Source organism: Cervus canadensis, chromosome 32 (assembly GCF_019320065.1).
Source record: "Cervus canadensis isolate Bull #8, Minnesota chromosome 32, ASM1932006v1, whole genome shotgun sequence".
Classification (NCBI taxonomy): domain Eukaryota; kingdom Metazoa; phylum Chordata; class Mammalia; order Artiodactyla; family Cervidae; genus Cervus; species Cervus canadensis.
In genome coordinates this window covers 27,802,695-27,819,928 of record NC_057417.1, presented here as the reverse complement: position 1 = coordinate 27,819,928, position 17,234 = coordinate 27,802,695, and the positions used below count along the sequence as shown (strand labels likewise).

The 17,234-nt window shown below is 45.6% G+C and overlaps 1 protein-coding gene across 3 annotated transcripts in view; it reads left to right on the top strand.

Moving 5' to 3' along the window:
• STYXL1 (serine/threonine/tyrosine interacting like 1) overlaps positions 1 to 17,234 on the top strand; it is a 27,921-nt gene extending 10,687 nt beyond the window's left edge. For all 3 annotated transcript variants that reach the window (XM_043455461.1, XM_043455459.1, XM_043455462.1), the window contains 5 exons: positions 2,482 to 2,627; positions 8,635 to 8,780; positions 11,617 to 11,714; positions 12,269 to 12,381; positions 16,998 to 17,234. In XM_043455461.1, the coding sequence (XP_043311396.1) occupies positions 2,482 to 2,627; positions 8,635 to 8,780; positions 11,617 to 11,714; positions 12,269 to 12,381; positions 16,998 to 17,129 (635 nt within the window). In that variant the 3' untranslated portion in view covers positions 17,130 to 17,234. The remainder of the gene's footprint in view (positions 1 to 2,481; positions 2,628 to 8,634; positions 8,781 to 11,616; positions 11,715 to 12,268; positions 12,382 to 16,997) is intronic.

Sequence of the window (17,234 nt, the reverse complement as noted above, 5' to 3'; positions counted from 1 at the left end):
CAAGCGAGCCTGCCGTGGTTTCATGGATGCTGGCGCAAGACCTGAGGATCCTGGGTCATAGATAAAAGACTTTATTTCTCAGAGCAATGGAAGTAGCCAGAAAGCAGTGGGTGGTATTGTTCAAGAACTCTGAGGTTAGGGGGCCTAAATCTTTTCTAACAAACATGCAGACCGCCTGCCTGCCCTTGATTCTGGAGGGAGGAACTGTCTCTATCATCCAAGGCTGTTTATTACAGATATCCTTGAAAAGTCAGTGCCTTGGTTCAAAGGACATGTAGAGACATGAAAGACCGTGGAGAGTTGGCTCCTAGTAAGTAATGTCTCCATTTTATAGAGGAAGAAATTGGAGTCCAGGAGGGTGAAATAACTTGTTCCCCATGTTTGGGACCGTGGGTTTCTACTGCTGTGTAACAAATTACTCCCAAACTCAGTAGTTTAATACCATAATCATTAGTTGTCTGTTTGTTTCTGTGGAATTCGGGAGCACTTAGCTGGGAGGTTCTCACCTGTCCTGAGGCTGTAGACATGATGTCAGCCAGACTGCTGTCCCGTGAAGGTGAGATGGGGCCAGGACGATGTGCCTCCGAGATAGTCACTCCCGTGGGGATAGCTAGGAGTCCTGCATTCCTCACTGCGTGGACTTGCGCAGAGGGCTGCTTAGACGGCCTCATGACAGGGCAGCTGCTTTCCCCAGAGAGAGTGGGCCAAGACAGAGGGAGAGAAGGGGACAGCCACACACCTATTTATGACCTGGTCTTGAGACAGGAATACTAGAAGCAAGTTCATTAGAAGCGAGTCACTGAGAACAGCCTACCCTCAAGGAGAGGGGAATTAAACTAAAGGGAGGCATTTGAAAGCGTTTGTGGGAAAAGTTTTTAAACCACCACACCTAGTAAGTGGTGGGGCCAGGATTCAAGCCTGGGCTGTGTCTGGTCTCCCACGGCCTGAATCCTGGAGAACAGTGCAGTCACTGCATCCTTGAGCTGGGCCGTGGCCAGTCCCAGTCTGCTTCACTGAGGCTCCACTGCATTCTCCCTTCAGCCCCTGCTTTGAGCTGGCCACACATTGCTGCTGCTTGCTGGCTCAGTGCCTGATATGGGTGGATGAGTTCCATGGGCTGGGCATTCATACCAGTGGCCACTGGGTGGCGTTAGGCTTCTACCTGTAATAAAACTAGTTTTCTCAGGAGGTCCTTAGCCAGGAAATTGTCCCCTCTTCTCTACACTCATCCCTGGTCTGCAATCCTAGGATTGTCGGCTGAACCCTGAAGTCCTAGGAATGGTGGTCGCTAAAAACAATCCCCTCTGTGCTCTACCTGACCTCACTTTGGTACTGTGGAGCTGCCATCCTCACTCGGAAAGAAATCACAATCACAGAACAAACCCCCAAAACCACACACTTATAATTTGCTTACTCAGGGAAGATTGCACAGTCAGGAACAACTGCAGTGGCCAATGGCTTGATGGCCACAATGTTCTTTGTTTACTGATATGGCAAGCAACATTCTTTGTCCACAGTATATACCAGAGAGAAATTAAACATGTGCATGTAAAACCTTGTACCTGGGTGTTCCTGGCAGTCTTATAATAGCCACAAAAATGGAAACACCTGAAATATTCATCCACAGATCAGTGGATAAACCAAAGATGGAGAGCCATGCAGAGGAATATTATTCAGCTATGAAAAAGGATGGCGTGCTGACACTTGCTGCAACATAGATGAACTTTGACAACATCATGCCCAGTGAAAGAAACCAGACACAAAACACCACATTTGTATAATTCCATTTCTATAAAATGTCCAGAATAGGTCAATCCATAAGAAATTAGGTTAGTGGTTGCCTAGAACTGAATGTTTTCAGGGAAGTGAGAAATGAAACCCTCTAAATGGTACATGGTTTCTTTTGGAGGTGATTAAAATGTTCTGAAATTGACTGCAGTGATGGTTACACAACCGCGAATATATTAAAAACATTAATTTCTATACTTTAAATAGATGAATTGTGTGGTATCACTTACGATATTGTATATACACATACGTGGCTCAGCTGGTAAACAATCCACCTGCAATGTGGGAGACCTGGATTCGATCCCTGGCTTGGGAAGATCCCCTGGAGAAGGGAAAGGCTACCCACTCCAATATGTTGGCCTGGAGCATTCCATGAACTGTATAGTCCATGCGGTCGCAAAGAGTTGGACACAACCAAGTGACTTTCACTTTCATATACACATATGCATTTCACTTATGTTGGATCGTCCTTCCTTGCAACAATAGGAAACGAAAATGAAATCTTGGCATTTACAAAGATCAGCTTACTTGGCGGTGAATTGCTTTTTAAATTTTAGTTGTAGCTTTCATCTCTGTTTATATTCGTTCAGTTTCCTCGATAATTGTTTTTCAGAGTGGAGTGCCTGTCCACTGGGCCTCCAGGCAAACAGTGAGCACACAGGGGACAGTTGTCTCTTTGGTCTCTGCTCTTAGGAATAGTGCTTGGAGCGGCTGTGGAGTGTGGCAGAACCCTAACCCACCTCACCCGCCACCCCGTCCTTATCCTGAGAGGAGGCTACGAGCACTTCTCGGCCATGTACCACTTCTTCCGGACACAGAAGATCATCTGGATGCCTCAGGTAAGCTGGGCACTGAGCACAGGCAGGCCCGGGTGGGAGCGTGGCCTTTCCCTGGGGACCGAAGGGGTAGGGGGCAGGGCTGGAGAAAGGGGAGGGGACAGATGATGTGGAAATGATGGAAGAGATGTTGACGATGACTTGGGAATGAACTCGGGCAGCCAGGAGGTCCAGTCCAGTCCAGTGTGATGAATTTATAAGTGCCAGATGGAGGCAGAAGCCAGCGTGGTGTTTCATCGATGAGGCCAGTTGAGAGAGCAGGGATCCGCGGCGGGGGGTTCTGGGTGATGGGTCATGGTCAAAACCACCCAGGCAGGGCCATCCTTAGCCGTCTGGCCTCACAGACCCTGGCTGGGTCCAGAGGATACAACGAAAGGGTGAGGTAGCAGCCCCTGCCTACAAGGAGTCCTTTGTCTGATGGGGGAGGCAAGGGTTATAACAAGGTGTGGCCAAGGTGTTACACAAGGTGTCCGGAGCCAAACCAGAGGGTGAGTAAGGTGAGCACTGGGGGGCAGTCACAGGCAGACAGGGGCCGTCCTGGGGGGAATTTTACAGCATCTGGTTTCTTGAAGAGTCAGGAATGAAATGGAATGTGAACCTGCAGGGGTTTCATTCTTTCCAGCAATTACTTCAGCTGTGCTCTCATTCTTGCCGTGGGCAACATCATGGGCCGATTCCATACTTTCAGACCACTCTCGGTTATGAAAAATTTCAGTTTCATCATATTATAAAACAACTGGAGAAATGTGCTTATGAACTGGAATTTGGTGATAGTAAGGAATTCCACCTGATGTGAAGAGCTGACTCATTGGAAAAGACCCTGATGCTGGGAAAGATTGAGGGCAAGAGGAGAAGGGGACGACAGAGGGTGAGAGGGTTGGATGGCATCACCGACTCGCTGGACATGAGTCTGAGCAAGCTCTGGGAATTGGTGATGGACAGGGAAGCCTGGTGTGCTGCAGTCCATGGGGTCACAAAGAGTCGGACAGGACTGAGCGACTGAACAACAACAAGGAATTATTGTTACATATTTTTTTAGGTTGTGATGACATTATTATGGCTATGTTTCTGAAAACATGAGTCTTTATCTTTTAGAGATACATAATGAGATATTTATACTTAAATAACATGATGTCTAGAATTTCCTTCAAAATAATCTGGGGAGGGTCGGGAAGTTGGAGGCATATATGAAACGAAATGGGCCATTAGTTGATAATGAATGTTTGCTGAAGGGTGATAGATCCAGGAGTTTTTTACATTATTTTCTCTACTTTAGTGTATTTTTGAAATAATTTTTTAAAAGGGAATAAAACAGACCAGTACAAGCTAGGCTAGTTTAACGTTCTAGTCTTAACTCAGGTCTTCTTTCCTCTCCCTTCGCGGAGCTGGGCAGCCTTCCATTGTCTGGGGGTGGGGACTGGGAGTGGGGAGGAGTGTAGGGTAGCTTCAGGGATACCTGCTTACTTCACCTCTTCTGGTCCTGGTCCCTTTGGTGCTGGGGGTCCGTGTGGGTCCTGTCTTGTGTGACTGGCTGCTTATCAGTGGTGGGGATGTGCCCTCTTCTCACTCTGCCCTGCCTGGTTCTGTGTGCCACAGATGACGGCCTTTGAAGCTGGTTTCCTTTCCATCTGTTACCAGGGATCCTTCAGAGAGAGCCAGCCGAGAATTCCTGACAGGCATACCCCCCAGGTCCCTTCCCTTCCCTTGGGAGCTCACGACCTCCCACCCCATCCACATTCCTTCACCCGAAGTCCAGAATGAGCCCCCGGAGGGTGTGACGGTGGGGATGAGGCTGCTCCTGGCCTTGCTGGCATGGCTGCTCCCGCCAGCCCGTGTGAAAAGGCAGGGACCCACACCTGGGGTCATACCTGTCCCCAAACTCAGGGTATACGTGTGACGCTCTCCAGGGGGCTTCCTCACCTTCTTCTGCTGAGCTGTGATTCTTAGCTCAGCAGCTGTACAGCGGTCTTCCCGGGTCCCTCCAGGCACCCCTCTTTGCTCCCAGAGGAGCGTCCTTACTGGCTTTGCAGTGACGAGAGGGGGTCTTTCTTGTCTGCAAACATCACATGCTCATAACTCACCTTCTTTCTTTTTCTTTTTTAAAAAATATTTATTCATTTTTGGCTGCACTGGGTCTTCGTTGCTGTGCATGGGCTCTCCCTAGTCGCGGAGAGCAGGGGCTACTCTTGTCGAGGTGCTCGGGCTTCTCGTTGCAGCGGCTTCTCTTTTTGCGGAGCACGGGCTCTAGGTGTGCAGGCTTCAGGAGTTGCAGTGCATGGGCTTAGTTACCCTGTGGCATGTGGGATCTTCCCAGACCAGGGATCAAACCCTTGTCGTCTGCAATGGCAGGCAGATTCTTAACCACTGGATCACCAGGGAAGCCCCTTTATTTTTCTTTTAAAGTTTTAGGAAGGTGGAATTGGCATAGGTTAAACAGCACATATTTAGGATGTACAATTTGGTCACTTTTGACATGTATACACCTGAGACTGGTCCTTGCCCCAGTTTTAAAGTAGTTTGGGAAGAGGGATAGGGCGGTGGCTGGTGGTATCTAGTACGGCCTGGACAGGTGAATTCTATGCTGCTTGTTCGAGGCCCTCGTAAGATGTACATTCCTAGATTGGCTTCTCCCTACTTTGGGACCTTTGTTACTAATTCAGGAGCAAGAGTGAAAGCCCCACTCTGTTCCTGTTACGTGTTCTGACACGTGAAGCAGCAGTGTCTCTGCTGCTCCCCAAGAAACTCAGGGGGATGGAGGCACAGAGTTTGGACTCTGAGATGGCTCCTCTACTTTAGACTGAGTGACTTCTAATTTCCTGTTTTGTATGTTGTTATTGTTTAGTCGCTAAGTCATGTCTGACTATTTGTGACCCCATGGACTGTAACCATAATTGGGCAGTGGGCTCAATTTGGACATGTTAGTTTGTGATACCAATTTCTTTTACATTTGTCGACATGGTTGTCAAATCTGTGTCCTCTAGAATTAACCGGCAGTAGCTGTTTAGAGCAGAGCATGTCACACCCGCTCCCCCACGGCCCTTAAAACCACCGGGAAAGGAAGCTGGTTTGAAAGCATCAGGAAGAGCCTTGACAGATTTGTGGTGAGATTGAGTGAGATTTTCCACATGAAACCAGGAGGAGTTCACTTGGCTGCAGCCAGCTGGGCGTCCTGAGGGAGTGGTCACCCTGAACCCTGGGGAGCGCTCTGGGTCACATTTGTGGGTAGTGGGCCTGCCTGCCTGCACATGGAAGGGCCGAATGTCTCACAAACTTGAAGGTTGACTTGGAGTGGTGTCTGCTAGTTGATAAAAAAGCTTTTGAGGTTGACAGTTTTGGAGGAATGTGGGCTGGTGGTGGGTTCACTGGGAGGGGAGGTGTGCTGAAACCAGAAGGCGCTGGAAGGCTCAGGTGGACTGCACACTAGCTTGAGGTACTTAAGGTGTTGTTTCTGGGTCGACCTTGGAGCCAGAGGTGGTTTAGAACTGGTTTGACCTTTGAAAGTATATTGGTTAGCATTTCCTATGGAAAACTGATGGAAAAAAGGGGGTTTCTAAACAGTTTGAACATTCTTTGGCATTGCCCTGCTTTGGGATTGGAATGAAAACTGACCTTTTTTCAGTCCTGTGGCCACTGCTGAGTTTCCCAAATTTGATGCTGAAGCGGAAGCTCCTCTACTTTGGCCAATGATGCAAACAGCCAACTCATTGGAAAAGACCCTGATGCTGAGAAAGATTGAAGGCAAAAGGAGAAGAGGGAAGCCGAGGATGAGATGGCTAGATAGCATCACTGACTCAATGGACATGGGTCTGAGCAAACTCTGGGAGATGGTGAAGGACAGGGAAGCCTGGCGAGCTGCAGTCTATGGGGTCCAAAGAGTCAGACACAACTCAGCAACTGAACAACTGCTACCACCAGGTCATATTCTATAAACGTCAGTTTATACAATGTTAGTGGGTTTCTTTTTCTTTTTTTCTGTTGAGGTTATGCCTAGGTTTTATTTTACTAAATATAACAAGTAAGTTTTCAGTCTATGCCAACAATAAACAAGTATCCACTGTTTTATTACAGACATCTGAACTACAAGAGGTCACCCAAGGAACCATTAGAGAAATTTTCATTAGTTCTGGAGGCATGCTTTGAGAACAATCTTAGACTGGTGTGCTTCTCTGACTGTTTTCCAACTTGTTTATAAGTCTCATTAATAATTGTTTAATAATTATTTTTATTAATATTTTTATTAATAATTATTTCTAACCACCTGATGGGTGCTGTAATAATCTTTCCTTGGAAACACTCAAACTTTATAATCCACCCCCCAGCTTTATTGAGGTATAATTGACATATAAGACTGTGTAAGTTTAAGGCATACAAGATGATTTGATACACATATATGTTGCAGTTTCCCTGGTGGCTCAGATGGTAAAGAATCTGCCTGACATGCGGGAGACCCGGGTTTGATCTCTGGGTCAGGGAGATCTCCTGGAGAAGAGAATGACTACCCACTCCAGTAATCTTGCCTGGAGAATCCCGTAGACAAAGGAGCCTGGAGGGGCTACAGTCCATGGGGTCCCACAGAGTCGGACAGGACTGAGCAACTAACACTTTCACTTTCACTTCATATGTTGCAAGATGATTGCCATAGTAAAATGAACACATCCATCACCTCACACAATTACCATTTATGTGTGTGTGAGTGATGAGAACATTTAAGATGTGCTTTCTTGAAATTTTTCTTAAAATTTCAAGTATATAATACTGTGTTATTAACTGTAGTCACCATGCGGTATATTAGATCCCCGGAGCTGATTCGCCTTATGTCTGGAGGTTTATGACCTTGGCTAACATCTCCCCATTTCCCCACCCCCACAGCCCCTGGAAACACCACGAGTTTTGCTTTTTCAGAGTTCCACATGTGGGTGAGATCATGCAATGTTTTGTTTTGTTTTGTTTTTACTTATTCACTCAGCACAGCACCCTCAAATTCCATTCATGTGGTCACAAATGACAAGATTTCCTTCTTTTTCATGGCTGAACAGTATTCCGTTGTATATACATGCCATATTTTCTGTATCATTCATCCACTGATGGACTTCTAGGTCATTTCTGTATCTTTTGTGAATAATGCTCAAATGATCATGTGGAGTGCAGATATATCTTCAAGATGGTCATTTCATTTCCTTCAGATATATACCAAAAGTAGGATTGCTGGATCAAATGGTAGTTTTGGTTTTAATTTTTTTGACATAATTTTTTAAATTAAATTTTATTTTATATTGGGATATAGTCACTTTACAATGTGGATGTGGTGTTAGTTAAAGGGGTACAGCAAAGTGGCTCAGTTATTTGTATACATATATCCACTCTTTTTGAGATTCTTTTCCTGTATAGGTTATTATAGAATACTGAAAAGAATTCCCTGTGCTATTCATTAGGTCCTTGTTGATTATCTATTTTATATATTGTAGTGTGTGTATGTTAATCCCAAACTCCTATTTATCCTTCCCCCTACATCTTTCTCTTTTGATAACCATAAGTTTGTTTTCAAAGTCTGTGAGTCTGTTTTTGTCTTGTAAGTAAGTTCATTTGTGTCATATGATTTTTTGTGTGTATGTGTGTGCTTTTTTGTATCATATTTTTAAGATTCCACATATAAGTGATACCATATAGTGTTTGTCTTTCTCTGACTTATTTCACTTAGTTATAATAATTTCTAGGTCCATCCATTGTTGCTGCAAACAGCGTTACTTCATTCTTTTTTATGGCCGAGTAATATTCCATTGTATATATGCACCACACCTTCTTCATCCATTCCTCTGATGTTGGACGCTTAGGTTGCTTCCATGTCCTGGCTACGTAAATTGTGCTGCAGTGAACATTTGGTTAGTCTCATTCACTATCCCAGATTGCCTTTCTAAGCTTGTTTGCTGAGCCGCATTTCAAGAGACAAAACAAAAACAGCTTCTTCTCTGGGGATTATTATGACAGCAGGCTTTCTCCATCCCCTCCTCAGGAACTGGATGCCTTCCAGCCATACCCTATTGAGATAATGCCAGGCAGGATCTACCTGGGAAATTTCAAGCAAGCCTGCGACCCTAAAATTCAGAAGGATTTGAAAATCAATGCACATGTCAACATCTCCATGGAGACAGGGCCATTGTAAGTAGAAATACCATTGATTTTTTTAATATTAGTATTATTTATTTATATAAGACCTCTAGTGGCATGCACTGATAGAATTGAAAGGGCTTTTAGGAGTCAGTATACACTGGAATGGGATCTGTGTTGTTTTCATCTATTCCTAGCCTGCGCTTGACTTCCTGGCATGAGCATCGCATCCTCTGCCCCAGACTGAGACCCTACACTTGTCCCACACCCAGTACTTAAATCTCACCAAAAGTAACGCTTTTTTGGTGCTTTGACATTCTGATGCAAAGTCATCCTGGTTTACCCTGCTTTTCCTGTCTCAGGCCCTCTGAGAAGCGACCCCTCTGTTAGTCCACCTGGGCTGCTGGAACAGAATACTGCAGACCAGTGGCTTACGAACAACGGGCTTTCTCATGGTGTGGAGGCTGGGCAGTCCAAGATGGCAGATTCCATGTCTGATGAAGTCTTGCTGTTGGTTCACGGATGGACTCTTCTTGCTGTGTCCTCACCTGGCGGAAGGGGCAAAGCTCTCTAGGGGTCCCTTTTACAAGGGCACTAATCCCACTCATGAGGGTTTCTATTTCTGCCCTCATGAGCTAATTATCTCCCCAAAGCCCCACCTTCAAATACCATCACTTTGGGAATTAGGGTTCAACATATGAATTTTGGGAAGACACAAACATTGGATACAGCAACTGTTATGCCTCAGATTTTCCCTGATGCTAGGGACACACACACACACACACACACACACACACACTCACCATTGTTCTTGGAGCAGGAAAGTTCTTTACAGCCTTGCTTGTCAGCCTGTGTCTTCCCAGCTATGTCCAGTCACGACCACCAAGGCCTCCACTTCCTCTAGTTCCTAATCAAAAGCTAATAAAATTCAGCTCAGAGAGAATTTATATAACACAATAGTTCGGTGAGGCATCTGGTAATAAAAATTACCATATGAAAATCAATAAATCTAAAGAAAATCACATCAAGGCACTTAGACTGCTGAGAACGAGAGAGAGAAGTGAAAAGAAGCAGGTAAGTAAGACATGACTTTCAAAGGAACAGTAATTAGACTGATGACTGACTCAACAGAAATCAACGAAAGGGAAACACGGAATATGTCTTTGCAGTCTTTCTGGTGACTCCCCACCACCTACCATTCACAGCATTTGGGCCAGATTTACTGAGGTGCATTAATGGATGGAATAAAGCAGAAGTGATGGGCTGTCACTTCTGGTATTGGGTCACAGAAAGACTGTGGCCTCTGTCTTACCGTGTCTTGCTCACTCATGCTGAAGGAAGTCAGCCACCATGCTGTCAGACCTCTGGAGACAGGTCTGCATGGCAAAGGCCTGATGGTTTTCAGCCAACAGCTAGTGATGAACTGAGGCCCTCGGTCCAAGAGCCTGTGAGAAACTGAATCCTGCCAACAGTCATGTGACTTCCCTGGTGGCCCAGTGGTTCGGACATGGCATTTCATTCCTAGGGCCTTGGGTTCAGTCCCCAGTGAGGGAACTATCTCGCAAGCTACACACTGCAGCCAAATAAATAAACAAAATTTAAATTTCTGATTGTTGCTAGTATGTGGAAATCCAGTTGATTTTTATACGTTAACTTTGTATCCTTCAACCTCCTCCTTCCAGATGTTTCCCCCATTGTTAGGCTTTCCCCAGCTCCCTCGACTTTGCCCGGCCCCTCCTTTTCAGTAGCACATGTAGGTCTTTATCCTAAAGCCTAGCCAATTGGATTAGCCATTTGTTTGTGTGTATACCTCTCCCATCAGGGTGAGAGCTCCTTGAAGCTGGGAGAGGCCCTATTTGATTTATCTTGTGTCCACTAGGGTCCAGCTCAAGGCCGGGTACACTGTAGGCATTGAGCAAGTGTCTGAGGAAAGAATGAATGGTTGGGGATAGATGGATGAATGGATGGTGGGTGGGTGGTCAGGTGGGGAGGGAGCAAGAGAGGAAGGGGAAGGGAAGGATGGATGGACAGAATGAATGAATGAATGCATGCATGCATGGTGAATTGTGCTTGTATTTGTCACAGCAAGTGCTCATGCAGAAACTAAACCAGAATATTTTTATTCTTGAATCTACTGCACCTTTCTGCATGCCACAGTGAATGACCAGTAGGCCGTGTTCTTCATAAATAACATTTACCAAGTGCTCACTGCACACCAGGCATTGTGCCAAGCTCCCTCTTCTCATTGAACGGGCCACAGGCCTCATCTCCCTCTTCTCTCTCCCTTGTTCATAAAGCTCTCACCACTCTGATCCCCATGATGTTTCTCAAGCATACTAAATATCCTGGCCCTCGGAACCTTTGCCCTTGGATTCTCCTCTACCTGGAACACTCTTTCCTCAGATAACCGCCTGGCTTGTCCTGTCACCTCCTTTAAACCTCTTCCCAATATCACCTCCTCAGGAAAGCCTTCCCTGACCACCCTATCTAAAACAGGAGCCCCACCACTGTCCGTCAGTCTTGTCAATTGACTCTCTGTCAGTCTTGCTTCCTCCATTTAACACAGCAGACTCATTACATATTTCCATCCTCACCATCTGCACTGTGTTCCAGGAAAGCACCAGGTTTGGTTAATAATAACAACATCCCGTTTATTGAATACGGTGCCAAGCAGATTGCTAAATGCCTTACATAGATGAGTTGATTTAATCTACACAACACCCCTCTGAGGCAGGTGCTCTTTTTCTGAGAGGGCGTCATTTATTTGCCCCCATCTCCCTGCTGCCAGCTCAGCATCCTCCCCTTGCAGTCCTGTTGCTGTGGATGAAGGACACCACAGCCAGGCTCCGGGCGAGTCTGCCTAATTACGTGCTTTTCTTCTGTTTAGTTTTGTAGGTGACGCCGACAGGCTTCTGCACATCCAGATAGAAGATTCCCTGGAAGCAAGCATTACACCCTTTTTACGCCTCCTCTGTCACTTCATTGGTAAGGGGCATTCTTCAGCCAGGCCCTGACCGGCCTGTGCCCCGGGAGCAGAGGGGGCCATGGCGCCTCGTACCTATTGCTGCTGGTGACTCCCAGCTCTCAGGAGAAAAAGGGCAGGGCTAAGCACAGTGCAGAACCTCGTGAGGCAGGCAGTATCCCGTTACCACATTTTCCAGATGGAGAAACGGTGGCTTCGAGTGCCCAAGCCCCACAGCCAGTGCTCCCTGGTTGTGGTTCACATCCAGGCTACACAGCCTCTGTCAGCACCCAGGTGCCCGTTGGGTATGGTCCTTCCATCCCCACCTGGGGAAGTCAGCCAGTGGCCGACCTTCCTGGGAAGGAAGCACAGATAGCTCAGAGAAAGCCTTTGTATGATGATGCTAAATGCATCATTTGCCAGGCAATGAAACAGTATCCTAGAGCTGTCACGTGACCCGCCTAGACCATGGTGTGCTGGTTCTGAACCTACTCATGGATCCACTGAGGCCAGTCGTCTTCAGGATCCTCAGGGAAAGGAGCCACGCACAGCCTTCCACCTTTTCTTCCCTCCCCAGACATTCACCTGGAGCTCAACTCCGTCATCCTGGTCTTCTCCACCTTGGGCATCAGCCGCAGCTGTGCGGCCATCCTGGCCTACCTTATGCATCAGAACGGGCAGACCCTGAAGGTATGTATTCCCTGGTCCAGGAGGTGAAGTCAGAACTGCACCTCAAAGGAATGGGTCCCCAGCACTGCCTTGGGACATTAATTGATGGTGAGGGGTTGAGAGAGAAGGGTCAAGGGCTTTACCTAACATTCCACACCCAAGGACAGGGTGCCAAGATCTGGGCTAGAGGCCTGAGGCTGGGCACCTGGGGCAGGCCAGGACCCAGGCTGGGCAAGGCTGTGGCCAGCAGCACCATCTGCTTGACCCCCACTGCTGCCCATCTCTCTACTAGTGTTTCTTCAGGGTTCTCTAAGGGAGGTGCGTTTTGGCTACTGCAGTGTACCTGTTGGCCATCTGTATGTCTTCTTTGGGAAAATACCTATTCAGAATCTTAGCCCTTTAAAAAATCAGATTATTTGGACTTTTTTTGTTAGGTTTTTTTTTTTTTTTGCTGTTGAGTTGTATGAGTTCTTTATATATTTTGAGTATTAACCCATTATCAGTTATACGATTTGCAAATATTTTATCCCACTTCTTAGGTTGCCTTTTCCTTCTCTGTTCAGCTCAGTTCAGTCACTCAGTCGTGTCCAACTCTTTGTGACCCCATGAACCGCAGCACACCAGGCCTCCCTGTCCATCACCAACTCCCAGAGATTACCCAAACTCATGTCCATCGAGTCGGTGATGCCATCCAACCATCCCATCCTGTGTTGTCCCCTTCTCCTCCTGCCCCCAATCCCTCCCAGCATCAGGGTCTTTTCCAATGAGTCAACTCTTCACATGAGGTGGCCAAAGTATTGGAGTTTCACCTTCAGCATCAGTCCTTCCAGTGAACACCCAGGACTGATCTCCTTCAGGATGGACTGGTTGGATCTCCTTGCAGTCCAAGGGACTCTCAAGAGTCTTCTCCAACACCACAGTTCAAAAGCATCAATTCTTTGGCGCTCAACTTTCTTTATGGTCCAATTCTCACATCCGTATATGACTACTGGAAAAACCATAACTTTGACTAGATAGACCTTTGTCAGTAAAGTAACGTCTCTGCTTTCTAATATGCCATCTAGGTTGGTCATAACTTTTCTTCCAAGGAGCAAGCATCTTTTAATTTCATTGCTGCAGTCACCATCTGCAGTGATTTTGGAGCCCCCCAAAATAAAGTCTGTCACTGTTTTCATTGTTTCCCCATCTATTTGCCATGAAGTGATGGGACCAGATGCCATGATCTTAGTTGTTTGAATGTTGAGTTTTAAGCCAGGTTTTTCACTCTCCTCTTTCACTTTCATTAAAAAGCTCTTTAGTTCCTCTTTGCTTTCTGCCATAAGGGTGGTGTCATCTGCATATCTGAGGTTGTTGATATTTCTCCCTGCAATCTTGATTCCAGCTTGTGCTTCATCCAGTCCAGCATTTCACATGATGTACTCTGCATGTAAGTTAAATAAGCAAGCGACAATATACAGGCTTCTTTGTAATCTTTTTTTTTTTTCCTGACTGCACTGCACAGCATGCAGGATCTAAGTACCCCCACCAGGGATTGAACCTGTGCCTACCTGCAGTGAAAGTGTGGAGCCTTAACCACTGGACCACTGGGGAAGTCCAGATTGCCGTTTTAATTTGTTGATGGTTTTCTTGGCTGTGCAGAAGCTTTTTGATGTAGTTCCACTTGTTTATTTTTGCTTTTGTTTCCTTTGCTTTGAGTGTCAATTCCTAAAAGTCACCACCGAATTGATGTCAAGGAGTTTACTGCCTGTGTTTTCTTCTAGGAATTTAATGGTTTCAGGTCTTCTATTCGAGCCTTTAATCCACTTTGAATTGACTTTTGTGTATGGTGTAAGATAGTGGTCCCATTTCATTCTTTTTTTTTTTTCCCTTTGGCTGCATGGCTTGCAGGATCTTAATTCCCTGACCAGGGATTGAACTTGGGCCCCCGGCAATGGAAGCAAAGAGTCCTAACCACTGGACTGCAAGGGAATTCCCAAAGGTTTCATTCTTTTGCATGTGGCTGTCCAGTTTTCTAGCACTACTTATTGAAGAGACCATTCTTTCACCATTGTATATTATTAGCTTCTTTATCCTAAATTGACCATATATGTATGGGCTTATTTCTGGGGGTTCTCTTCTGAGCCACTGATATATGTGTCTATATTTTATGCCAATATCATACTGTTTTTATTACTATAGCTTTGCAATATAGTTTGAAACCAGGAAGTATGATGCCTCCAGCTTTGTTCTTCTTCCTCAAGATTGCTTTGGCTATTTGGAGTCTTGTTGTTCCATACAAATTTTAGGATTGTTTGTTCTATTTCTCTGAAAGATACCATTGGGATTTTGATAGGGTTTGTGTTCAGTTTGTAGATTGCTTTAGGTGGTATGGACATTCTAACAATATTCCTCCAATCCATGAGCACGGAATATCTTTCTGTTTACTAGTGTCTTTAATTTCTTTCATCATTGTCATGGTTTTCAGTGTACAAGTTCATCTCCTTGTTAAATTTATTTCTAGGTATTTTACCCTTTTGACACAATTGGGATTATTTTCTTAATTTCTCTTTCTGATAGTTTTTTTTATCAGTGTATAGAAACACAGCTGATTTTTATATATTGATTTTGTATCCTGTAACTTTACTGCTTTGTTTATTCATTCTAACAGTGTCTTTGTGAAGTCTTTGGGGTTTTTATATATAGTATGTTGTATGCCAAGAGGGACAGTCTTACTTCTTCCTTTCCGGTTTGGATGTCTTTTTCTTACTCTGTCTAGGACTTGCAAAACTATGTTGAATAAATGTGGTAAGAGTAGGCATCCTTGTCTTGTTTCTGATCTTAGAGAAAAGCTTTCAGCTTTTCACCGTTGAGTATGATGTTAGCTGTCAGCTTGTCATGTATGGTCTTTATTATGTTAAGGTATGTCCCTTGATACATTTTTGAGAGGTTTTTTTTTTTTTAAAGAGGCAAATGCACACTTGTGAACATGCTTTTTATTACCATGTTCTCCAGATATGTTAACACATGGTTACTATTTGTGCAACTTTGCCCTGCGCCATCTGGCATCTAAAAGGTTAATTTTTGGCCCGTGTGGGAGATTAGGGATTCCACTTCCCCACCTCTACACTTCATATCAAAACAGCACTCATCTCTCTACTTGTGATGAGAACACCTTATTCTGCTTTCTCCCACCTTCCTCATATTTTCTCAGCATTTCCCCATAGTAACTTCTGCCACAAAGCCTTCCACACTGCTTTGAAGCCCACTCACTCACTGTCTCCCCACTACCCAACCTTCTGGAAGCTTCTTCCTTTCTTCCACCCCCTGCTCATTTTGGTCCCTGTTGCTAAGAATTTTATTCTTTTGATGCTAGCATAAATGAAATTTTCCTAACTTCCTTTTCAGATTGTTCATTGTTAGTTAGATACACAACTGATTTTGTATCCTGCAACTTTGTTACATTCTAACAGTTGTGGGTTGTTTTTGTGGTTTTTTTTTTTTTTTTTTTTTTTTTACTCTTTAAGGTTTTTTACATATGAAATTCTTAAGTTCATATCAGCTGCAAACAGAGCTGCAAAACTTTGTATTTTCCAATTTGGATGCCTTTTCTTTTCTTTTTTCCTAATTTCCCCAGCTAGGACTTCCAGTACAATGTAGAATAGAAGTGGTGGAAGTGGGCACCCTTGCCTTGTTCCCCATAGTCTCAGAGGAAAAGCTTTCAGTCTTTGACCGCTGAGTATGATGTGACCTGTTTGATATGTGACCTTTGTTATGTTGAGATGGTTTCCTTCTGTTCTAGTCTGCTGAGGCACCGCTTTTGCCTTTTGCCTTTTTCCTCCATCAGATGGAGACCAGATGATGACCTTCCTTCATGAGATAACCTTTCCTGTATTTTGGGATGGGCACTTGAATGAAGGCAGCTTCAGTTTTCCTTCTTCAGAGAATTTGCCGAAGTTCTCTTCTTCTTTCCATTAATTTACCCACTTCCGATGCAAACCTTTGTTTTTATTTATTTATATCCTTTTGGGCTGTGCTGGATCTTTGTTGCTACCTGAGGGCTTTCTCTACGTGCGGAGAGTGGGGCTTAGTCTCGGTTGTGGTGCATGGGTGGGCTTCTCACTGCAGGGGCTTCTTGTGTTGCTACAGAGGGGCTCTAGGGCACGCAGGCTTCAGGAGCTATGGTGCACCGGCTTTGTTGCTTTGAGGCATGTGGAATCTTCTGTGACCAGAGGTCAAACCCGTGTCCCCTGCCTTGATGGGAGGATTCTTAACCACGGGACCACCAGGGAAATCCAATGCAAATCTTTTTGAGGCAGCACTGGGTGGCAGGCATGGGCATGGTGCTTCCTCCTCCACAGTAGGCTTCACATGTTTTCTCAGCCTTCACGGAGCCATCTGACAGAGGAGTGACTTCTGTCTCTGCATTCAGTAGCAGAGGTGCAGATGGGCTTGCCCAAGGCAGAGCCAGCCCCTTGACCCCTACACCCTAGTCTAACCCCCGGCTGCTGCTGTTTCTTTGTCCTGCCCTGGGCTGGACAAAGCAGCTATGCTGCTGGCCCCTGGGCAAGTGTCTCTTGTTCCTCCTGAGCTGGCTCTCTTCAAGGTGAAAGGGGCCCAGGTCCAACCCTGAACTCTACTTTTCTCTCCTTGGTTCACAGAGGTCCTGGGCCTACCTCAAGAAGTGTAAAAACAACATGCGCCCAAATCGGGCTTTGGTGGCTCAGCTGTCAGAGTGGGAGAAGGTTGTCCTCGGAGACATCGTCACGGACATCCAGAATCCACCCTACTGATTCTGTGGTCCAGCTATGGGGCCAGAAGAACCTGACTTGGGGGCTTTTTGTGGGTAGTCGGCCAGGGTGTGTAACCGAGGAATAAGAAGGCCTTTGTTGCCTGGA